This window comes from Balaenoptera borealis (genome assembly GCF_965194805.1).
Source record: "Balaenoptera borealis genome assembly, chromosome: 6".
Taxonomy (NCBI): Eukaryota; Metazoa; Chordata; class Mammalia; order Artiodactyla; family Balaenopteridae; genus Balaenoptera; species Balaenoptera borealis.
The window spans coordinates 62,954,981-62,980,285 of record NC_138863.1 but is presented as its reverse complement, the minus strand read 5'-3'; the positions used below and the strand labels follow the sequence as shown (position 1 = coordinate 62,980,285).

The 25,305-nt window shown below is 37.2% G+C and overlaps 1 protein-coding gene across 7 annotated transcripts in view; it reads right to left on the bottom strand.

The window, feature by feature from the left end:
• Positions 1-25,304, bottom strand: part of CFAP210 (cilia and flagella associated protein 210) — a 35,737-nt gene extending 10,433 nt beyond the window's left edge. For 4 of the 7 annotated variants that reach the window (XR_014245867.1, XR_014245868.1, XM_082396114.1 and 1 more), the window contains exons 1-8: positions 25,142-25,304; positions 23,241-23,467; positions 18,197-18,370; positions 17,900-18,093; positions 8,488-8,644; positions 3,599-3,738; positions 1,361-1,553; positions 459-623 (exon numbers count right to left, since the gene is read on the bottom strand). Coding sequence is in view for 5 of the 7 variants with exons in the window: in XM_082396114.1 (XP_082252240.1) it covers positions 459-623; positions 1,361-1,553; positions 3,599-3,738; positions 8,488-8,644; positions 17,900-18,093; positions 18,197-18,370; positions 23,241-23,467; positions 25,142-25,205 (1,314 nt within the window). In the remaining 2 variants the exon portion in view is untranslated. Of the gene's footprint in view, positions 1-458; positions 624-1,360; positions 1,554-3,598; positions 3,739-8,487; positions 8,645-17,899; positions 18,094-18,196; positions 18,371-23,240; positions 23,468-24,691; positions 25,122-25,141 lie in introns of those variants that run through there. The other 3 variants (XM_082396115.1, XM_082396116.1, XM_082396117.1) reach the window with 3 other exon arrangements.
• Between the last annotated feature and the right edge of the window lies 1 nt (position 25,305).

Here is a 25,305-nt window from a genome sequence, read left to right as displayed (position 1 = left end):
TATTCTGGAAAACAGTTTTTAGACACAAATGATTGGATGCCAGGTCCTCCATACATGTTCTAAAATCTCTGGGACCCCCACTCACCTCAAATATGAAACCTATGTGATCCCAATCAACATATTCTCTGGGTTGTGGTTTTAAAGAGGGGGAAAAAGTAAAGGAAGCATCATGGCCTGTCATTTGCATTTGTATTTTCTTTCATATTTATCAAAACACAATAGAAACTAAAGAAGGATAAATAGTTGTGCAAAAGACATAAACCTAGTGTGAGAACTTCAATACCCATAAAAACAAAAACTAACTCTTCACATTTTTAATACATTTTATTGTGTCATAACCATAATGACCATCTGTTCTTACTTGATAAAGGAAACTGCTTTGGGAAACAGAAAACTATCATGAACTCTATATTACATATTTATTGCTAAAAGAAGTATAAACATTTAGGAATAATTACCATTTGCTGAATATGGGCATCTTGAACTTCTCGACGTTCTTTATCAGCTTTCCGTTTTTTCTCCTTTTCATGGTCCCAGAAAATCTGGTCTGCTTTCAGGATAGCTAACAATTGTTCTTTAGCCTCTATTTTTCTTTGTCTTTCTTCTTCCTCTTTATTTTTCATCTAGATGATAAAAGGCAAAGGAAAAAATTAAAACCATTTTTAGCAACCAACAGCCTTCAATAAGGGACAAAGTTAGAAAGCTCTAAGCAGAAAGTCAGCCAGGAGCAATGCAGGGGCAGAAAATTGGACACACATGGACTGATTTCCACATGGCCAGTTTACTTTGATTTTGTTCTATTTCCTTAATATCAAGAAACACAATAAAAAACGTAAGTAGAATGATACTGGTTTTAAAAAATACAGGAACAGAAAAGCAAGACCATCTCAGGGTAGGGAAATATTTGTAAGGTAAAAAATTAATTGCTACAATGTTTATAAAGTATCCAATTTATATCTTATGACAGTCAGTCATGTAGGAGATAAATTCTGAAGGATTAAGATATACAGAAACACAATGGGGTAATTTTTACTTGATTTGTCTTAAAAACATTCAAACGAAAGGTATATTAAATGAATAACTTTTTGCACTTCAGATGGTTCTGAAACAGAAGAGATTATTATTACTTTGCATCTATAAAAATCTTATTTGTAATTGTCTACCATGTCATCTTCTGTTAGAAAGTAAACATGGTCTGATTTCAAAACTATAGGAAGATAATTTATACATTGTTTTTCAAATCTGCTCATTTTTGTCAGGGAGGCAGAGGGAGTATATTAGTAGGAAGTTAGGAGAAACTACAGTGTAAAGGGCTCAAATTTGTTTTTTGATTTTTATTTGTCATCATTGAATTGCTTACCACAAGAGCTCTATGTTCTGCAATTGCTTTTAAGTCTGCTTTGTTTTTTTCATACTTTTCTCTTTCTCTTTTTTCCCATTCAGCCTCAGCTTCTGCAATATCTCTAGCAATAATCAAATCTTCATTGTCAAATTTCTCTTTCATTAGTTTACTCAGGAAGTTATTTATTCTTTCTCTCCGTTCCTCCATTAGCCTATAACAAAATAACCATCACTTGTCAAGTCTTCATGAATGGATTTTTTATGGAGCCAATATACTATATTTAGAGAGTCAGATATTTTACAGTCTTTTACAAGACTGAAAGGGAGCCCCATCGCTCCTTTCATATATTAAGTGGAAATTATTTTTAATACTTTATTTTATACTTTATTTTTAGAATAAAGTCTATTCTAAAAATCCAAAGGGAATAATGCATATAGTATGATCTTGTGTATGTGTGTGTATAGGAAATAAAGTGTAAAATTCTCCACATGAAAAGTATTTTTAAATACTTTATTAGACTATCCTACTTGCTCTAATATTGAAGGCATAGATTATAAAAATAAGTCAAAGGCCTTTCTTTAAATGTAACCTCAAAAACAGAAAAAACTATCAAAATCCTGAATAAATTCATCCTTACTATGCCCTGTCTGCAATCTATTCATAGCACTTTATTGACTTCATCTGTTTATATGAAGATAAATAACTCTCCTTTTACACTGTGAGATTTCCAAGGTCAGAGACAGGGTAAGTCCTCTCTCTAGTTCAGGGCCAAGCATGGTGCCTGGCACATCATCAACAATAACTACATGTTTGTTAAAGGAATGGGGGCATTTTCGTTAAGGAAATTGGGCAAAATATACTTTTAAATTTAATTGTGACATATTCACTGATTATTGAGTGAATTTGCAAAGCAACATGGGAGAAACAATGAGAAAGGACACAGCACATGCCCCAGGGGAATGACAATCTAAAGTGGAGAAAAGACAATTTTGTAAATAACTATGCAGGCAAAAGGTGATAAATGCCATGAGAAAGCTAGAAAATGATGTGGGCAAATGAGAAAAAAGGAAGGCTTCATGGAAAAGGTGACATTTCATCTAGGCTTTCAAAAACAATATTTTAAACACTCTGATTACCTACTATGTGCCAGGGACTATTCCAGGTACTGGGACATAACAGTAAACAAAACATTAAAAATCTCTACTTTCATGGAGCTTTCACAATAGTTGGGGGGTAGAGAGACAGCAAACAAAATAAATAATTAAAATAGTGCTGTATCATGCAACAAAGAAAAAGAAAGCAGTTAAAGTGATAAGCAATGTGGGGTGTGGGCTTGTAATTTTAAATAACATTGTCAGGGATGGCCTGAATGAGAAGGCAATATTTGAGTAATGATCTGAAAGAGTTAAAGGAGGTGAGCATTCCCCAAAGAGGGTACAGGAGAAGTCCAGTGTGAGTGACAAAGAGGGAAAGAAGGAGAGAACGGTAAGAGATGAGGTTTGAGAGAGGAGGCTGGGGTCGGCTGGGAATTAGGATGGATGTAGAGCCTTATGGGCCATAGTCAAGACTCTAAGTGTGATATAAAGCCATCAGAGGGTTTTGCACAAGTGAAAAGCATGGTCTAGACAGAAACACGATGTACTGTTAAGTCTCCTCCCTCATCTCACCCCAAACTGCTCAATAAGGTAAGCAATGACCTCTAAATCTGATGGGTGCTTCATTTTTAAAATCTCATTTAATCCCTCTAGTGATCTAACACTGATGACTGCTCTCTTCTTACTGAGTATCCACCCCCACTCCCTTGCTGTTTCTCTGCTTTTCCTCCATTCTCTGGAAACTATTCCTTGGTCTTCATATTATCTTCATTCTCCATTTGACCTTTAACTATGGATTTCCCTAGGGACTATGTCACCTTCATTTCTTACCTACTCCCCCTAGGTGAGCTCACCTGTATCCACAGTTCCAATTCCCACTTGTACATCAATGGCTCACAAAGCCACCTCCAGCTCATACCCCTCTCCTAAAGCAGAGATTTTCAGTATTTCCAACCATCTATCTACCACACAGATGTCATCAATATTCCAAGGGAACCCCAACTCACATGCTCCAAGCTGAAATCACCATGTCACTAAACGCCCTGAAATAAATAATGAGACCTTTTTCCTAAAGACTACTCTCATGTCACAACTTCTGATTTAAAATAAAATAATTTCAGACAGTGCTTTATTAATCACAAAAATTATTTTAGAAGCTGACCTGTGTGTTTCAGCTTCCTTTTCTTTCCCCATTTGTGTAAGACGCTTTTTTGCTTTGATAAATTTTCTAATCTTTTCATCTTCTTCCTCTTGCTGCTGCCGTTCTACAGCTTTGATGGTATTTTTATCATTCAAATGTTCCTTGGAGGAAAAAATTGTGTATTATCCTATCACAAAGAAAAGTATCTTTCAATGTATAGGTATCTAATACGATATCAAATGTCAAATGGTCACAGCTTCTAATACAATTACTTCTCTCTTGGAAGTTTATCCCAAGGAGATAATCAGAGCTGGACATTACGTTTTATGTACCTACCATGCACTTCACCTCAAAGTTATTTATAATAGTGAAAATTGGAAACAACCTCTAAATAGTCAATAATGGAGAAACGGTTAAATAAATTACACTCTCAAAGACATGGGAAGATACAAATAACATAATCAGTAAGTAGGAGAAAAAAGCAGAATATAAAACACTACCATGGAGTATTTTAGTTTTGCAAATATATATAAATACAAGTTTATAATGAATGTATAACTGGAAGAAATGTATCAAATGTTAACAGTAGTTACCTCTAGGGTATGAGATTATAGGTGACTTTCACATCTTAATTTTCTGTATTTCTTTTCAAATATCTCATTTCTTTACAAATATGAATTTAAAATAATTCTATAATCAGATAAAATACAGTAAATATGTATACATTCATTTAATGTTTGAATAGTTAATATAGTCATATGCTACACAAATTTACAATATTTTAAAAACACACAGTGTAAAGCGTCCTTCCTACCACGTTCACCATCTGCCTATTCCTAATTCCACCCACCAGACTCAATTACTGTGAAACTACTTTCTTGTCCAGGCTTTCTTTTTGTGCATATACAAAAAATTATACAGATGTATATTCTAATTAAAAAATGTTTAATAGGTCAGTTTTTTAACAAAGAATAAAAATCTGTTCATATCAGCATATTTTTTTAAATTAGAGCATCACTTCAGAAAGTCCAATATAAATCAGAGGGGTTCTAGAATTCTACAACCTGACCTGCATTAGCCATCATAAAAATAGGTGTCTTTGAACACAACAGCCTGGATACACAGATGTATCAGTGCTTTCTGTTACTATAAGTAGAAATCAATTCAAGGTAAAAGTTATTAGCTATAATATTTAATATTCCACTGTATTTATAACTCAGGGTCTACTATGTACCTACTACTCTTAAGTACTCTTTTATTTTATGGGATATTACTTTTCAAAGCTGTAATCTGGTTAGGAGATATATTAGTTGACATGAAAAGGTAATGAAAATATCAAACTCTTAAAAGTGATTGTTTTGAATTATTTCTTAAAAACTTTATTTTACTGTTTTTTTCTAAGTTTATTGTAAATGTTCATACAGATTTTTTATAATAAGAAAAGCCCAGAGTTAACACAAACTTAATCCTGATTTTTAAAAATTGAAAGCCTCAGCTCAAGGTCACATGGCTAGTAAGTAGCAGAGTTAGCATACAAAACAAGGTCTGTCCTATTCCAAAGTGACTTGGAAAGATAAAAATATTATATCCATGAACCAAGAATAAGATTTTATGCAAAAGGAATAATAATATTACAAGTAAAACTCTTAGAAATTAAAATTTTGATAGCTAAAATTAAAAATTCAATAGAAGATTTAGAAGACAAAGTTGAGAATAACTCTCAAAGTCAAACAAAAACCAAAAATGGCAGGAACAATTAATTGCCTACCCAAGAGTCTTTCTTCTCTTCTGCATTAGTAGCAGGACCCAGATTTTGTTCAGAGTGGCAATATGCTCAGCTAGAAGACTATATTTCCAAGCTTTCTTTTCAACTAGGTGTCACTAAATTACAACCAAAGAGATTTAATGGAAATTGTTAAGTGGGAGTTCTGAAAAAGTTCCTTAAAAGGAGGACAGATAGTTAGGAAATCCTTTTTTGTCCTTCATCCTTTCTTCTTTTTGCTGCCTGGAATGTGGCCAGGAGCTCCAGCAGCTATTCAAGGCCATGAGGCAATCCTGAGGACAGAAGCCACCTATGTTCCAAGAATAGCAAAGCAAAAAAAGAGAAGCTGTCTCATTCCCCCTTCATTCTGGAGGCACCATATCAGCCTTGGCATGACCACCTCTGCACTTCAGATAAAGGTACTGTTGCAATTTATTTTGTAATTTTTTACATTCTTTACTTTGGGTTTTCTGTTATACACTTTTGAGTCTTACCCTAACTAATAATATGAGAAAATATTTTTTTTAATTAGAGCATCACTTCAGAAAGTCCAATATAAATCAGAGGGGTTCTAGAATGGAAGAAACAAAATAGAAAGGGACAAAATTATACAAGAAATAAAATAAGAAAACTTGATGCATTTATGGGTTGAAGCATCAACTGAGTGCTCAGCAAAATGAAAAAGACCTAAACAAGGTATGTCCCTGTTAAATCTTAGAGCTGCAGAGATAAAGACCCTCAGAGCTTTCAGAGAAAGAGAGACAAGGGAAGTAAAAACAAAACACACCAGAGCACATACATAGAATGAAGACCATAAATAGCATAATATTTCTCCATAGCAATACTGAAAGCTAGATGATTATGAAAACATAAATACAAAACTCTGAATTCTGAACCCAGAATTCTACATCCAAACTATAAAGCAAGCATTACTTTATTTTTTTTAATAAATTTATTTATTTAGTATAACTAGTTATTTTTGGCTGCGTTGGGTCTTTGTTGCTGCACGCAGGCTTTCCTCTAGTTCCAGAGAGCAGGGGCTACTCTTTGTTGTGGTGCGCGGGCTTCTCATTGCGGTGGCTTCTCTTGTTGCAGAGCACAGGCTCTAGGTGCGTGGGTTTCAGTAGTTGTGGCACAAAGGCTCAGTACTTGTGGCTCTTGGGTTCAGTAGTTGTGGCTTGCGGGCTCCTTAGTTGTGGCACACAGGCTTAGTTGCTCTGCGGCATGTGGGATCTCCCCATACCAGGGCTCGAACCCGTGTCCCCTGCATTGGCAGGCAGATTCTTAACCACTGTGCCACCAGGGAAGCCCAAAGCAAGCGTTACTTTAGATGATAACCTTTCCAGATAAGAATTCAAAACTTTTACCTCCTCTATACCCTTTTTTCGGAAGCTACTCAAAGATGTATTTCAGGGGACTTCCCTGCTGGTGCAGGGGATAAGACTCCATGCTCCCAATGCAGGGGGCCCGGTTTGATCCCTGGTCAGGAAACTAGATCCCACATGCACATCACAACTAAGAGTTTGCCTGCCACAACTAAGGAGCCCGCCTGCCACAACAAAGGAGCCCAGTGCTGCAGCTAAGGAGCCCTGGAGCCACAACTAAGGAGCCCACCTGCCTCAACTAAGACCTGGTGCAACCAAATAAATAAATATTAAAAAAAAAAAGATGTATTTCAGCAAGATGAAGGAATAAACCAAGAAAGAGGAAGGCATAAGATTCAGGAAATAGGAGCTGAGACCCAGGAAAGTGGCACAGGGAAGCTCCAGAATGACAGCTGAGTAGCAGGCCTAGAGAGCAAACAGTCCAGAAGGAAGAGAAGGACGGAGGACTCTGGATGGGGGAGCTCCAAGAAAACCATAGATAATTTAATATTACTTAGTTGAACATTTGAAAACTAATATCATTAACCATTTGGCAGAATGTACTGAACATACGGAAAAAATTGAGGTATACAGCTTTAAAGCAAATGCAAACAATGAGAATTATTTTAACCACAGAAAAACATTTATGGAAGCAACAAATTATAATCATAGTATATTTCTTAGCTCTTCAGAGAACAATATTTATATAATCATAATACTGATTAAACTAAAATTATGCCATGATGATTTGGGGGAAAGAGGAGGATGGGAAGGGGACAGTATTAGAAAAGAGCTAAATCCTCAACTACCAGGGCAGAGAGACAGAAAATGTTTAAAATTGATAAATAAAGATACATATCTTTAAAGCTGAATATATTTTTTAAAATATATAGATTATTTATTTATTTTTAAATTTATTTACTTATTTATTTATTTATTTTTGGCTGCGCTGGGTCTCCGTTGCTGCACGCAGGCTTTCTCTAGTTGCGGTAAGCGGGGACTACTCTTCATTGTGGCGCGTGGGCTTCTCATTGCAGTGGCTTCTCTTGTTAGGGAGCACGGGCTCTAGGCGCGCGGCTTCAGTAGTTGTGGCACACGGACTCAGTAGTTGTGGCTCGCGGGCTCTAGAGCGCAGGCTCAGTAGTTGTGGCACACGGGCTTAGTTGCTCCGTGGCATGTGGGATCTTCCCAGACCAGAGCTCGAACCCGTGTCCCCTGCATTGGCAGGCGGATTCTTAACCACTGCACCACCAGGGAAGTCCCTAAAATATATAGATTATTTAGAATATAATTTTCCAAGAAGCAGAAGGAGTGAGGCAATGACTGTTACTCTTCTTTTACGCATTTTGGTGACGTTTGATGTTTTAAATCTGTGTATATGTTACTTAAGAATTAAAAATAACTTTAAAGAAATGAATATAAAAAATTACAAAATAAATTGCGTCTACCATAAAATAATTATTACCATTTATTCAGCACATATTAATAGTGCAGGAGATACCAAACACATATCACCCCATTCATTGCTCATAACAACTCTCATTTTTAGGATAACAAAATTCATTTTTAAAAAGTCTCATTCTCTTAATTCTTGTTCATGAATGAGAGCACATCCAAATGAAATAACAGCAAATATAGCTCCCCACAAAGTACACTTAAAAACCCAACTTAATAGCAAACTTGTTTTCTATACCACTATTATTTATAAAAAACATATTAAAAATTTGGCATTGGACTTTGTACATTTTTTGAAGAGATACATTTTTGAAGTATTTTCAACTTACAAAAAATAGTCTCCTGCTTTCATTGATCTCTTCTTTCCTCTTTCCTCTTTTTTTTTTCATTTCTATTTCATATAATGAATTCTGTTGCTTTATTTCCTCAGCATCCTTTTCTTCCTCTTTTCTCCTTCTCTCTTCTTCCTCTTCATGTTCTTTTATTCTGAAGAAGAAAACATAATTATAACTGAGAGCGATGCAGAAAAATAGAATATATTTTAAAGAAATGAATTAGATTCTTACCTGGGATGATTTGAAGCTGTAAAGGAGAACTTGTGGATTTCTTTTGGGACAAGAACAGATAGGTAAAGAGCAGCGATTAAAACCAAATCCAGGGACTTCCCTGGTAGTCCAGTGGGTAAGATTCTGCGCTTCCAATGCAGGAGGCCTGGGTTCTGGGAAGTAGAGCCCACATGCATGCTGCAACTCAGAAGCCTGCGTGCCGCAACTAAGAGGTCCGCATGCCACAACTAAAGATCCCGCGTGCCACAACTAAGACCTGGCACAGCCAAAATAAATTAAAAAATAGGGGCTTCCCTGGTGGCGCAGTGGTTGAGAATCTGCCTGCCAATGCAGGGACACGGGTTCGAGCTGTGGTCTGGGAGGATCCCACATGCCGCGGAGCAACTAAGCCCATGCGCCACAACTACTGAGCCTGCGCGTCTGGAGCCTGTGCTCGGCAACAAGAGAGGCCGCAATGGTGAGAGGCCCGCGCACCGCGATGAAGAGTGGCCCCCGCTTGCCGCGACTAGAGAAAGCCCTCGCACGGAAACAAAGACCCAACACAGCCAAAAATAAATAAATAAAAATTTAAATAAATAAATAAATAAATAAAAAATAACAAATAAAAAAAATTAATTATGTTTTTAAAAAAGGACATAGGAACCAATTGCAATGTATGAACCTTACTTGGAATCTGATTCAAACAAATAAATTGTAGAAAAAAATTTTTTTAAATACAAAAACAAATCCAATCTTGGTTAACCCAGGATTGCCAATATCTTCCTTTCTTCAAAATTTGTTTCATTCCTCACCAAAATTAAGTCCTAAAGTAGATTCAAATGTTCCTTTCCTTTAGAAAGAACCAGTTAACTGAATGACAGACAGTATGCTGAAATGGTGACATTATTTTACAGAAAAGTCCCTAATCCCTACTGCTTTTCAATTTCAGCACTAGAAGATGCTATCTAAGCTATGGGTCTGGCCTCTCAGGAGATGGGGGTCTGATGGAAGAAGCGCAACAACTTCCTTACCCAGCTGGCCACTTTGGTTGTTATCCTTTCTCTAGCCAACACTGACTAACTACTGATGCCTTCTGAGTGGTTAGTCATTAAATGCTGGTTGTCTCACAGGGCTTATGAGTGAGTTCTTCAGAGATCCCTGAGCAGTGTCCTCACTGCAGAGCTCTGATCTGCATTTAGCTCCAGCTCTACCTCTACAACCCACACCCCCCCAACCCCACCACCATCACAACCAGGAGCATCCACCATCAGTAGTTTATTGCAGACTCTCCGCGCCCGCATCTGGCAGTCAATCCTCAGCATACTGGCAAAACAACTCAAGCCCCCCGGTATCTTTGTCTATGCGCCCACGCATCCCCCGTCAGCCAATCAACACGTGTGCAGGCTGCTCCACTGGTGCTATCAGTTGTCTCCAGTTCTTTTTCTTCCTGAACAGGTGGGTACAGAGTGGGTAAACAACCCACTTAAATAGACAAAAAGACTGAGGAGTAAACCTTTCTTTCATATGCACCCAATCAAAACATTTTTTTCTTGGCTTCAGGGAGGGGGGAAAATTCCCTTCCCTGTGCCACAGAGGACTCTACAGTTAAGTGAGCCAGTAAGTTCACTTTGGAATTATTAAGCCAATTCAGAACAGGTGAGTAAGCAGCCACTTAGAGTCACAGTCAGTCTCTTTAGGAGGAGCTAAGAAAAAAGTCACTGTTGGCCACAGCTAAATCAACTTTATGATTGCCCTAAAAATACTAGGTTTTCAAATTTTTATTTATTTGTTTAGTTTGTTAGAACTATTTAATAGTATACCAATCTCTTAGAAGCAAATTCACGTCAATAATCAAGATTTAAAGGACATTATAAAAAGAGATGTATCTAATTTTGAGAAAGTTTTTGAAGTTTTAAAATTGCTACTTTAAGGGAAAACAAGATATAAAACATTTGCAATTTTAACATTCCTTAGCAAATCTGGAAATCACTAACATTATACCTATACACGTATTGGACAATTCATTGTTTTAGCCAAAAAAAAATTTACCTATTCTGAGAGTGAATAAGAAAAAAATGTCTCTAATGTCAGTGAAGAGATAATATTGACAGGGATTTATGTAACTATTAAATAAAGACTGTCAGTAAAGACTTTTACCTTAGTTTGGGTAGACTACTCAACTATCTGCCATAAGTTTAGCTTAATGCAAAGTCAACATTTTGAAGGAAATCTGAGATCCTCTAGTTCAGGGAAGAAATACATAACATTTATATCTTTACTTCTAACACCCATGACCGTAGCAGACATCAATAATCAATTCAAAACAAAAATCAATGCAAAAATCTTGGTCCTGCTCAGCCCAATGAACTGGCAGCCTCTGCCAAACCGTCAGAGCAGAATTTGTCATGAAACCTCTTTGCTACCCCTGATTCACATTCTGAAGCTCCCAAATCTGTATTGATCTAGCCCAGATCTGACTTGACTTTATATAGATGTTACATAGAACTCCTATAAAAGTGGAAGGGACCCCTACCCAAAATGTGGTTCAGGAGACCCTCCACACACCAAGAGAATTTGAGAGAAAGTATTATCACATAAGGGACTCCCAACAGAGCTATGTAGGCATAAGTAGGTCTGGATTGACTTGGGCAAAGCAGAGGAAGTGAGTTTGGGTCTTTATTGTGACTAAGGGGTGAAACTGGGGAAAAGCTCCTGTGCACAGGAGATTTAAATTTCCTACTGGCAACAAAGGAAGAGGCAAGCCCAGGGGCCTTCTTATTAGCCTGTCCAGATGTGAGGCCAAAGGGGAAGGGAGGGTGGGGTTTAACAAGAAGTCAGCAGCCCAACATCAAAAATGAGGTCGCTATTACCATAGACATGCTTGATTCTTGAAGAGACAACCCAAGAGGCATCACCACCTGACTATTCTATTATATAGGTACATTCACTATGTCTAAAAGCAAATTCATCCTCCTCCTCTTCTAAACTGATCCTTTTGGTCTCTTGTCCTTATCTTGGTGAACAGTACCAACTTCTTTTCTGTTGCCTATTCTAGAGACTTAAGAATCACACTTAACACTTCTGTAATCTTGAGACCTCTCATTCATTTGTTTAACAACTATTTATTGAATTTCTTCTATAATCATGAAACAGACAAACATGGTTCCTGACCTCAAGAAGCTTACATTCCAGTGGGGAAGACAGGCAAAAACAAAGAAACAAAAGCAAGTAAATAGAAAAATAATGTAATTACAAATCCAGGTAAGTCTTGTAAAGAAAATAACAGAACAAGGGACTTCCCTGGTAGTCCAGTGGTAAAGAATCATCCGCCTTCCAATGCAGGGGATGCGGGTTCGATCCCTGGTAGGGGAACTAAGATCCCACATGCCACGGGGCAACTAAGCCCGCACGCCACAACTACTGAGCTCACACGCCTCAACAAGAGAGCCCGCATGGCGCAAACTACAAAGCCCACCTGCTCTGGAACCCGTGCGCCACAACTAGAGAGAGAAAACCTGCACGCCTCAACTAGGGAGAAACCCGCGTGCTGCAACGAAGAGCCCATGCGTTGCAACAAAAGATCCCGTGAGCCACAACTAAGACCTGATGCAGCCAAAAAAATAAAGAAAATAAATAAATAAAATTTTTTAAAAATATACATATAAAAGAAAATAACAGGACAAGAAAAAGAATAACAATTGAGTTATTTATTTTACATAACAGAGAGAGCTGTTTGGACAGAGCTGTTCCCTAAGACAAAGAAGACTTCTTTGAGCTGGTGAGAAGCCCACAGATGAAGAACGGGAGGGTAAAATTCCAGACAGAAGAAAAAGCATGTGAAAAGGCCATGTGGCAAGCAATGATCTGACAGGAGCCTGAGGCCTGGAAGATCAGGGTAATGGAGGTATAATAACTAAGGAGAAAGAGTGGTGGGAAAGGAGTTTGAGAAGTAGATGAGGCCCTTTGACACAAGGCCTTGCCAGAGATAGTGGAGTTTCCGTTTTATCTTAAATGAATGGAAAGTCACTGAAATGTTTTAGGTAGGAGAATAATAAGATCAATTTTCATTTTAATAAAATCTCTCTGGATGATGAAAGGAGAAGGGATTAGGAAGAGAGAATAGGAGGCCAGTTAAGAGGTTGATGCAATAATCCATGGGATATGAGGGTGGCTTGGACTAAGATGACAGCAATAAATTCAAGATTTGTTTTGGAGAAAAAAATCAACATGAATTGCTGATAGATTTGACTTGGGAAATGAAGGAAAATAAAGATGGATTCCTATGTTTCTGGTTTGAACAACGGACTGGTAAGGATGCCACTAGAAAGTCCACTGTGGGTGTGGAGAATCAATAATTCTGTGTTAGACATTTTAAATCTGAGGTACCTAAGAGATATCCAAATGGAGATGTCTTAAAGGTGGTGAGATATGTGAAACTGGGACTTAAGGGAGAGTCTGGACTAGAGTGACAAATTTGGAAGTTACAAGATTTAGGATGGCTTTTAATCAGTAGGAATAAATAAGATCACTTAAACCCTCTTCTCTTATCCAGGAGAAAGTGATGCAAGCTGTCCTATGATGATTTTTCCTTTTCTTGGGAAGCTGATGAGATTAACAGTAACTGAGTTGTTCTTAAGCAAGGTCTATGGGCCTCTTCCTAGAGAAAGGCTTACCTATCAATAGAAGGAAATAGAATTATTCCTTGTCTATACTCTTAAGTGTCTTTTCAATAATTATGTTTAAGGCTGTTGGTCAAAATCCCTCTTTGGGGGGATTTTGGTGTCACTAGAGTCCCTTATTTGCCCTGTCCTCATCATGCCCACTGTGAGTCACAGGCAGACTCTTATACTGCTCAAAGACCACCCCAATCTCCAGGCCTTCAGCCTAGAGATTGTTTAATAAGCATGTGAAAAATCTCACTTTCAGGTACAGGGCCTGCAGCTGTACAGGGTGTTTTAGTCATCTATTGCTGAGTAACTAATTACCCCTAAATTTAGTGGCTTAAAACAATAAACATTTATTATCTCATACCATTTCTGAGATTCAGGAAGCTGAGAGTGGCCTAGCTGGGTTGTCCTCAAGAGATTACAGTCAAGATGTTGGAGCTGTAATCATATGAAGGCTTGACAGAGTCTGGAGAACCAATTTTCACATATCCATTGGCAGGAGGCCTCAGCTCCTTGCCACATGGACCTCTCCACAGAGCTTCTTGAGTATCTTACAACATGGCACTTAGCTTCCCCAGAATGAGCAATCCAAGAGAGATGCCAAGGAGAAAGCCACAATGCCTTTTATATCCTAATCTCAGGATGTCACACACCATTACTTCTACCTCATTCTATTCTTTGGAAATGAGTTACTATGTATGGCTCACACTCAAGAGGGAAAGGAATTAGGCTCTCTGAAGGGAGGAATATCAAATAATGTGTGGATATATTTTAAATCACCACCAGATGACACCTGGATAGCACTTGGTAATACAATTAGTAGGGCATGCAAAAGAGTCTTGCCTCTTGGAACCTGCAATTCCCATTTCTTAGGGACTAAAAGAATTAAAATTTGGTCTCTGCTCAAAGAGGAGAGTCATTCCAAATTTTGGGAGACCTTAAGACACATGGCCTACAAGGCACATCATGATCTGGCCCTTGCCTGTCTCTCCGATCTCATCTTTAACATTGCCCTCTTAGTCCTCTGTATTACAGCCATCTTGTAGTTATTCAAATCCACCATATTCTGTCTCACCTGTGGGCTTTCACCCATGTTATTTCCTCTGCTTAAAATACTTTTACATCCCTTACTCTTTGCATGACTTATTCCTACTCATTCTTCAGAATTAAGTACAGGAGCTGATCTCTTCTGAAAAGCCTTCTCTAGATGGAATCAGTTGTCCATTTTATATGCTTCCATACACTCTGTATATATATTTCCCAAAATATTTACTATCATAGTCTAATTATTTGTTCCATATCTATACCCTCCTCCCCAGATTGTAAACTTCTTAAGGAAAGAGGACTATTGTATTCATCTTTGTATTCTCAGTGACTAGAATAGCGGATGGCAAACATTGTTCAATAAATGTCTGTAACAATGAATGATGATTGAATGAATAAATAAATAGCCTCTCTTGAAATTTTGCACCAGAATAAACTCTTATTATTCAAGAAAAGGGGAAAAAAATCCTCTTCTTCTCCTCCATTTTCTACCATATAGTCCTCTGTTTCCACTCAGGTTAATACTAGTGCTATGATTCCAATTTTACTTTTGTCCTAAAGAGGCTTTTTATTGGCTCATCACCATTCCTAACAATATTTTAAAGTAACATGCATTCTGAGTTGTATATAACTGACACATGCATCAACATTCAACAGAATACAACATGGTGATAATTTTGTAATTGAATTTTTTGTTTGTTTTGTTTTTTTACTTTTTGGCCACACCATGTGGCATGCAGGATCTTAGTTCCCCGACCAGGGGTCAAACCCGTGCTCCTACAGTGGAAGCACAGAGTCTTAACTGTTGGACCATCAGGGAAGGCCCTGAATGTTTCTTTTTTCTTTTTTTTTTTAGATTTTAATGTCAGCTTTATTGAGATATAATTTTCACACCATAAAATTCACCCCTTAAAGTGTACAATTCAGTTGTTTTTAGAACATTTATAGATATTTTCAACCATCACCACTATCTAAATTTGAGAATCTTTTCATCATCCCAAAAAGAGACCCTGTATTACTCACCATTGTGCCCTCTTCCAGCTGCTAACAACCACTACTCTACTTTCTATGAATGTTTCTTAATAAATTTAAGATGTAGGACTTCTGGAACCAAACTGGCAAACCAAGCTCACATGTCAAATATCCTTCCCCTCCTAATTCCGCACAGTGCAACCAATGGAATGGGGAAAATTCTATACCACTACTAGAAACTAAAGCAAGGTGTTACCCACATACCTGAATTTTCAAGAAATTTTAGGGAAAAATAGGGCAGTTGAAAATGCAGTGAGAATAAGTAACACTTGGCCACCATTCTCAAAGACAGAGCTCAGTGTGAAAAGTAAAGGAATTTATGTTGACCTCAGAGCCTAATGGAATATCTCCTAGACTACACTGAAGATACTCCAAAGAAACAACTAAAACAAATCCTAAACTGCTTGAACCTCCACCCTATTGCCAAAGACCACATGAAAGGGGATCCTGTGGCCCAAACACAGCCCACATACAAAGGCTGTAAGTGGGAGGATGTCCTGTAGGTTTTAGCATTGGCCAGATAGCTTGCTATCAGGCTGCCACCTGTAATTACACCTGAGCTGCAACAGCCAATATAAGAAGAGAGATTTCTCAAGGGTGAATCACTGGTCAAATATTTGCCTCTCTCTGCCAACAGCTCTGTCCCTAACTTGCACAAACCCTTGGGTCTCTACACCACCAAAGAAAAAACTTACAATAAATCCAGCATTTCCCTTCTCTTTTTACTAAGGGTTAAAAGAAATGAAGAATACATAATTTGGCAACACATGTATCCTGAGAATTGATGTCTATGCCACTTAGACATTTGTGATTTTGACAAATAAACATATATATACAAAAACCAAAACCTTTTTTTCATAGTAATGACAAAAGACAGATTTGAGCACATAAAAATATTTTCTAAATACTGAAAACCATTCAGAAAAGGTGACACAAATCTGAGATATGTCATATATAAAAACCACTTATTAATCACTTTTTAATTAATCAATGATAAACATACATTTCAGTATGAAACAACTTACACAGAAGAACAAAGGAGTAACCAATTCATGATAACAAAACCCAAAACAAATGAACATTTACACATAAGAAAATGTACTGCCTTACTAGAAACTAAGAGAAACGTAAATGAAAAGATATAAGTTTTTGTACATTAAATCAAAAAAAAAAATACTATCCAGAATTGGTTATAATATAAAGAAAAGTGTATCAGACATCATTAATGAATGCATACTTAAAACCTTCTCAAAGGGCAATTTGGCAGTATATCTCCAAATGTAAATCCAAGTCCATTTCAAGAAATCTATCCTACATAAATACATCTTCGCACAAAAGACATATGCTCAAGGATGTTCACTGCAGCATTGTTAGAAATGGGGCGGGGGAGTGGAATCCAAATTTCCCTCAGTAATAATGTAGTTAAATAAATCATGGTACATGTTTAGTATACAATATGATTATTTTAAAAGATGTGACAGGGCTTCCCTGGTGGCGCAGTGGTTGAGAATCCGACTGCCAATGCAGGGGACACAGGTTCGAGCCCTGGTCTGGGAAGATCCCACATGCCGCGGAGCAACTAGGCCCGTTGAGCCACAACTACTGAGCCTGCGCGTCTGGAGCCTGTGCTCCGCAAGAAGAGAGGCCGCGATAGTGAGAGGCCCGCGCACCGCGATGAAGAGTGGACCCCGCTTGCCACAACTAGAGAAAGCCCTCGCACAGAAACGAGGACCCAACACAGCCAAAAATAAATAAATAAATTTAAAAAATATATATATATATATTTATTAAAAAAAAAAGTCTGTATGGCTACATACCAAAACAATAACAAATTACTGTGTTGGATTAGGTTATTATTCAAAATGACTCTCTCACGCCCACTTCCATGGGAGTCCACTCCTCTGTCCCACAGATGTCAGCATGGTTACGTGACTTGCTTTAGACTCACGGTGGGCCAACTGTATTTCCTTGCCCTTTGACTTTGAGTTTAGCCATGTGCTTGCAAGCTTGGGCTCAATCTCTTGCATCTGTCAGTATCATGAGAAAAGTCTTCCCCAGGTGTTTGCTGTCCCTTCATCCTGGACCTCAGAATGAGGCCCACATGGAGCAGGATCAGAGCCTTTCTCACAGTAACAAGCAAACCCAGCCAGTCCTACAGTTTGAAGACAAGCTACCCAGCCAAGCCCGAACAACCCACAGATACATGAGAAATAAATGTTTACTGCTGAATGCCACTAGATTGTGTGGTTGTTTGTCATGCAACATTATTATAACAATGGTAACCAATATATTATCTCTGGGTAAGGTGGTAATAGTGATTTTAACCTCTTTCTTTTTATTTTTTCTACTTATTAGGTATATTAGCATATATTACTTTTATAATCAGAAAAAAAAGCTATATCCATTATGAGAAAAAGAGGAAAGTACAAAAAAAGTAATTTATGTATACATACTGTTTTAAATGATCTTTGCCAAGAGCCACTTTATCTCTGCGTTGTTTTTCTGCTTTTTCTTGTTCTTCTTTAAAAGCTTTTTCAACGTTGAGTTTCACTTGTTCCTCCCATTTTTTATCTGATTTTATTTTACTCTTTTGGAATTCAATCTGTGCATCACGTTCTTTCATAACTCTACTAAGAAGAAGTCCCGACTACAAAAAAAATTGCAATATTTTAAGAAAATAAAGTCTAATTATGTATAGATATGTTAAATATATATATATATATAAAAATACAAGAAAACCCAAGTAGTACATGAAAGTTTTTCACTCTTTCTGTCTGGTAAAATTGATATTGCTTTGCATATTCGATGGCCTTTTTCCTTTCTCCTTGTTTGTGTATTGCTTCTTCCACATCAAGAATTTGTCTTTCTGCCTCTATTTCTTTATCACGTTTCTTTTTGGCTTCAAGTTTCTGTTCTTTCATCCCCTACAAAAAGACAAAAGCAGTAGTCTGTTTTCATTTTTCAACTTAACTTTACAAAATTAAACATATAATATGATAATTTGAGCTTTCCTTATGAGTCTTTATTGTATTTGCATATATCACTAACAAATATGAGGTTACACTTATGGGTTAATCTTTTTTTTTTTTTAATTTATTTATTTATGGCTGTGTTGGGTCTTCGTTTCTGTGCGAGGGCTTTCTCTAGTTGTGGCAAGCAGGGGCCACTCTTCATCGCGGTTGAGCTAATCTTTAATTGAATTTTTTAGGTAGTTAACACATTTACATGGTTCAAAATCCATAATATTAAAAAAGTATATGGGGACTTCCCTGGTGGTCCAGTGGTTAAGACTCCATGCTTCCAATGCAGGGGGCACGGGTTCGATCCCTGGTCAGGGAACTAGGATCCCACATGCCGCATGGTGCAGCCAAAAAAACCAAAATATGTATATATATGTATATATATATATATATATATATATATATATATATATATATATAACTTCCATCTGTAGTCTCTAAGATAACCACTCTTAGTTTCTTGTATGTACTTCCATAGTTCCTTTCTATATTTAAGTAACAAATATATATATATATATTACTACTTGTGTTCCTTTAAAAAATCAACAATGGCATATTTTACATGTTCTTCTATACCCCTGAGGAAGTAGCCAACGTCCCATGTCAGAAGAAGTCTTTTTCTCCTTTATGGGTCACACTTCTTATGTCTTAAGAAAATCTTACTTACCTTGAATTCTTGAAGATATCCTATGATTTATTTTTAAAGTTTTACTGTTTCACTTTTCACATTTAGGTCTTAAATCCAGCTGAAATTCATTTTTGTATATTCTGTACCATAGGGATAAAATTTCATCTTGTCCATATGCCGATTATCTCAGTATCTGTTATTGAATCCCCATCTTTTCCCTTCTGATTTGCAATGACATTTCTAGCATATGTCAAGTTCCCATATACAACACAGGATTGTTTCTAGGCTCTCTCTGATGATGTATCATTTTGCGAATCTCTGTGCTTATAGTACAGTTTTTATTATTATATTTCCACTACATTTACTACATTTCTTTTTCTTCTTTAACACCCATGGAGGTGTAAAGTATTAGGTATACTGTGGTACTTCTGGAAGAAGAAAAAAATGGCGTGTATTCCACTCCCCATCTATTTATAGACCACGGGCTTTTCTAAAATCAAGTTTTTTAGAGTATAAATTACATATGCTCTTTTAGTGTACAGTTTTACAAATGCATAAAGTCACTTATAGAACAGTTCCATCCTCCCAAAACACTCCCTCATGCCCTGTTAGAATCAACTACCTGTACCCCCTGGCAACCACTGATCTGTTTTCTTTCCCTATAGGTTTTGCCTTTTTCAGAATGTCATATATTACATTGTATATATTACATATATGATATCAGTCATGATATAACTCTTCCCTCTTCTAGAAAAAAAAGAATTAATAAATTATGAACCCTGTTCCTAAAGCAAGGTAACACAAGCTGTGTCCCCTCCCAAACATAAATAATGTACATTGCAACAAAGTAAGGAAATATGCAATGTTGAAAAAAATAAAAGGTGAGAACTCTCTGAACAGATATTATGCTTCCACATAGTTTTAAAAATTCTACTAGAAAATAGGAGAAAATCCTGCCTCATAGTTCCTCAAAGGATATAGGAAAGTGTAGTGGGGGATGAGAACACCTTTTCTCAGCATTTTCCCCCAGGTGAGATAGTAAAAGGAGTTAGAGGACATCTCCCCACTCATGTACGTGGAACTAAACTGCAGGTTACTGTACCTCTTAGGTAGAGAATCTTACAGAAGCACAAAGAAGGGCACAGCAAAGACATATGTAGTTCTAGAAAAAGATAGGAAGAGAGACAAATCAAAGGCAGATGAAAAGAAGCTGCCTTGATTCCTCAAGAAGCTCCTTGGTTCCTCAGTTTCAAATCCTGTGTTTTTGTGCAATCCTCCATCATAACAATAACCGGCATTACCCTGATACCCAAACCAGACAAAGACATTTCAAGAAAACTACAGACCAATATCCCCCATGAACACAGATGCAAAAATTAACATTTTAACAAATTGAATCCATCAAAAAGGTAATACGTCATGACCAGCAGACGTTTTTCCCAGGAATGCAAGCTTGGTTCAATATTTGAAAATAATGAATGAAATACACCATATAACAAAATGAAAAATTAAAACTTCATGATTACCTCAATAGATATAAGCAAAAGACAAGCACTTTAGGGGCTTCTCTGGTGGCGCAGTGGTTGGGAGTCTCCCTGCCGGTGCGGGGGACACGGGTTCGAGCCCTGGTTTGGGAGGATCCCACATGCCGCGGAGCAACTGGGCCCGTGAGCTGCAATTGCTGAGCCTGCGCGTCTGGAGCCCATGCTCCGCGACAGGAGAGGCCGCGATGGTGAGAGGCCCGCGCACCGCGATGAAGAGTGGCCCCCGCTTGCCACAACCAGAGAAAGCCCTCGCACAGAAACGAAGACCCAACACAGCCATAAGTAAATAAATAAATAAATAAATAAAAATTTAAAAAAATAAAAAAAATTTAAGAAAAGCACTTTAAAAATCTAACATCCATTCCTGTACAATAAGGCAAAAAGAAAAAAAAAAAAGAGAAAGAACTAAAAGGCACCCAGATTGGAAAGAAGGAAGTAAAATTTGTAAAACTGTCTTTACCTTTTTTTTTGGCTGCGCTCTGCGGCATGAGAGATCTTAGTTCCCTGACCAGGGATGGAACCCGTGCCCCCTGCAGTGGAAGCACGGAGTCTCAACCACTGAACTGCCAGAGAAGTCCCTGTCTTTACTTTCTGACATCATGATTGTCTATGTAGAAAATCTGACGGAATCTATAAAAAAGCTACTAGAACTAATAAGTGAGGTTAGCAGTGTTGCTAGATACAAGATCAACATAGAAAAAATTAACTGTATTTCTATAGCTAACAATGAATAACAAATTGAAATGTTAAAAAAATCATTTATAATACATAAAAATAGTAATTACTTAGGGATAAATATGAAAAAAAGATGAATAAGACCTATACCCTGAAAACTATAAAATATTGCTGACGTAAATTAAATAAGACCTATACAAATGGAAGAAAAACACTGTTCATGGGTCAGAAGGCTCAATACTGTCAAAATGTAAATTCTCTCCGAACTGATCTAGAAATTCAACACAATCCCAAACAAAATCCCAGCTGGCTTTTTCGTAGAAATTGACAAGCTGATTCTAAAATTCATGTAGAAGCACAAAGGACCTAGAATAGCCAGAACAACTTTGAAAAAGAACAAAGTTGGAGGACTAATGCTATCTGATTTCAAGACTTAAGCTACAATTCTCAGATCAGTGTGTTATTGAAATAAAGATAGATGAATAGATCAATGGAACAGCAGAGTCCAGAAATTCCCCCTGCACATATATGGACAACCAGATTTTCAACAAATGTGTAAAGGCAATTCAGTGGGGGAAAGAACAGTCTTTTCAACAAACTGTGCTGAAACAATTGGATAGTCATATGCAAAAAAATAAACATCAATCCATACTTCACTTCTAAATGTAGACGATATATATATATATATATATATATATATATATAGAAAAGACCTAAAATTTTAAACTTAAACACAGAAGAAAATCTTTGTGATCTTGAGTTAGGCAAAAATTTCTTAGGTAAGTCACTAAAAGAATGATCCATACAAGAAAAATTGATAAACGGGACTTCATTAAATTAAAAACTCTGCTCTTAGAAAGACACTGTAATGGAATATAAAGCCAAGCCATGAACTGGGAGAAAATATTTTCAGATCAAACATCTAATAAAGGACTTGTATTCAGAATATATTTTAAAAGTTCTCGAAACTCAATAAGAAGACAAACCCAGCAAAAGATTTGAACAGACATTTCACCAAAGAAGATATACAGATAGAAAATGAGTTCATGAAAAGATGTTCAACATCATTGTAATCAGAGAAATTAAAATTATAATGAGATACTACTTCACACCTATTAGAAAGTCTATAGTTTAAAAGACTGAACATAGCAATTTGGCAAATATGTGGAGGAAACACATATTAGAACTATGTGTTCTAATATGAATTAGAACTATCATACACCGCTGGAGGGAATGTAAAATTACGACTACTTTGGGAAACAGCTTGGAAGTTAAATGTTACAAAATTAAATGTACAGCTATCATATGATTCTACACCAAGATATTTACCCAAAAGAAATGAAAGCATATGTCCATACATAGACTTATACACAAATGTTCATAAGCAGCTTTATTTATAATAGCCAAAAATTGGAAACAGCTCAAACGTCAATATTTGCTTGATGTCAAACTATTAACAACTGAGCAGAAAAACAAATTGTGATATATCCATACAATGGAATACCACTCAGCAATAAAAATGAATGAATAATTGATACAAAAACATGAAAGAATTTCAAAATAATTGTGCTGAGTGAAATTTATAATAGACAGCAGATCAGTGGTTGCCTGGAGACACCAGAGGGGGCGTGGGGAGGAGTGAGAGGGAGTAAAATGGGGTATGAGGAAACTTTTTTGTGGTGATGAATATATTCATTATCTTAATTATGATAATGGTTTCAGGGCTATATAAATATGTCAAATCTTAAATGGTACTCTTTAAATATGTCCAGTTTATTGTATGTCACTTACACCTAAATAAAGCTGTTGAAAATGTGTTTCAATGCATTTTAATGATATTTTACATGTTAAAAATGTTTATGAAAGAGTACTAAGAAACAAGAGTAAGTCTTCAGTGCACATGTACTCCTGGGTGGTTAATACTTACTGCATATGTATTAGTCCAATGTTTTACCACTTCTTGGGATCGGAAATGCATTTCTTTCTTTGCCTTTCTTTCTGCACGAAGGTGTGCTGCTTCTCTTGTCAAACTGTCAAGGCTATCTCGAATCCTTTCCCACTCATTGTGTGGAATTATGGTGACCTGCCGGAGATCTACTTTGCTAGGCAGAAGAGGTGGATAGAGGACTTGATCTTCTTCACAGTTCTTTACTTCTAATAAATTTTTTAAAATGAGTATTAAAATTTTTCAAGAAGAGTTTAACTGGTATTTTTTCTCACACATTTCTATATTGGCATGATATCTGGAAGTTGTTTCAAAGAATAATTTTATTCTTGTTATCTTAAGAACAGTTGGGAATAAGTGGAAAGTATACCAGACCTTGAAATCAGAAGACATAGATTTGAGTCCTTGCTTAGTCAATTCCTTACTGTGTAAACTTGGGCAAGTCATTTAACTTCTTGGAGTCTCAGTATCAACATCTTTAAAGTTGAGATCAATAATACCTACCCCAACAGGTTGTTACAAAAGCATTTTCAAACTTTTTAAAATTGCCACTGACTGTTTTAACAAACATAACTGGTGAGCTCTGAATCAGGTCAAATAAAGACAAGCCTTGCGAGTGGGATTTTCCAAGAAACTTCCAGACAGGTCAAATAATAAGTTTCCAAGGAACTGCCAGACAGCTCAAATAATAAGTTATCTGGGAAATGGGCTTTGGAAGGGGTTCAACCCTATTTTGCTCCCTCCACAGGCTGCTAAGCCACTGGATTTCACTGTGATTGCAGTGGTTTTCTAGACTACCATAGGGCAGGGAGAAAGAAGGGGACTAGAACAAGTTAAAATGCAAAAAAACTCATTGTTGTTACCAAGATTCAGTTATTTTTCTTGATAAACACTCCCCAATTGTTACAAGCTTTTGGTTTCCTGAGTTCTCAAAAATTGATTTTGACAATTTTTGCCATTGTTCTTTTTGATTTAATGCAGCACTTTATATATAGGAAAGTGAGTATGTGAGCATAATTTTGTTTTTTCAATACATGCCACATGGGTACTGTCTCTCTCCTACAAGTCATGACCCTCTGCTGCTACTTCTTAAGTCTTCCACAGCATAAATACCCACTAGTGTCCACTGGTGGGAGACTGGCTGGCTCTCACTCAGCATTTTGGCACAAGGGACTCTATTGCTACAGAAGCTCAGGCGATGACATGAAGATAGTCCAAGTTCCCAAGGTTCTGTCACCATGAGAACATTAATTGGGAATTTACAGTCTTAAGAAACTAAAATCACTGGAATTAATAAAGAGATCTTTAAATGTCCCACTAGGCTACTTCTATTACAAAATCAAATTTTTATAAAAGGTCATGTGAATTACAATACCTTAAGTAGCATTATTTTCACACTCTATCAAAGTATACGCCTTAGGATGAGACCTTACCTTCATTTTACAGTTGAAGAAATTGAGACTTTCCTTCAGACACTTTCCTAAGAGTACTCAGTAGGTTCACAGCAGAGCCAAGACTCTAATGAGGTCACTGATATTTCCAAAATACATTCCGATTCACTCAGTGAATAACAAAGCTTAAGTGCGAGAAAACTCAGCAAACACCAGACTCTTGGAGCTGCAACGGCGCAGCTTGAGTATCGGGCCAGCTGGTCAACTGGGAGTCTCTGACTTCTTTTTCTCTACCCTTATTTCTGTATACTTTCCCCACCTACCCATTCATCCAAGGGCAAAACTGTCTAATTTACACAGAGCCCGACGATGCCCACGGTGCTGTTTTTGACTTGATGGAGCCCGTTTCAGAAGGAAAGGCACGCTCGCCTCCCACTCCATGCCTGGAGACCAGAAACAATCCCTGTGCTGGGATGGACCAGTTTAGCTCACCCGTGCTTTCCTTTGCCCGTCCACAGCGCCTTCCGAACCGCACCAGCATCTCTGAGGTACCCATGGCGCTCTCAGACTTGGAAAGGCGATTCCGACGCGGAAGCTCCGCGGACTCCAGCCAAGTTTTAGCCAAACCGCGCAGTTGCTTAGCAACGCCGCCGGAA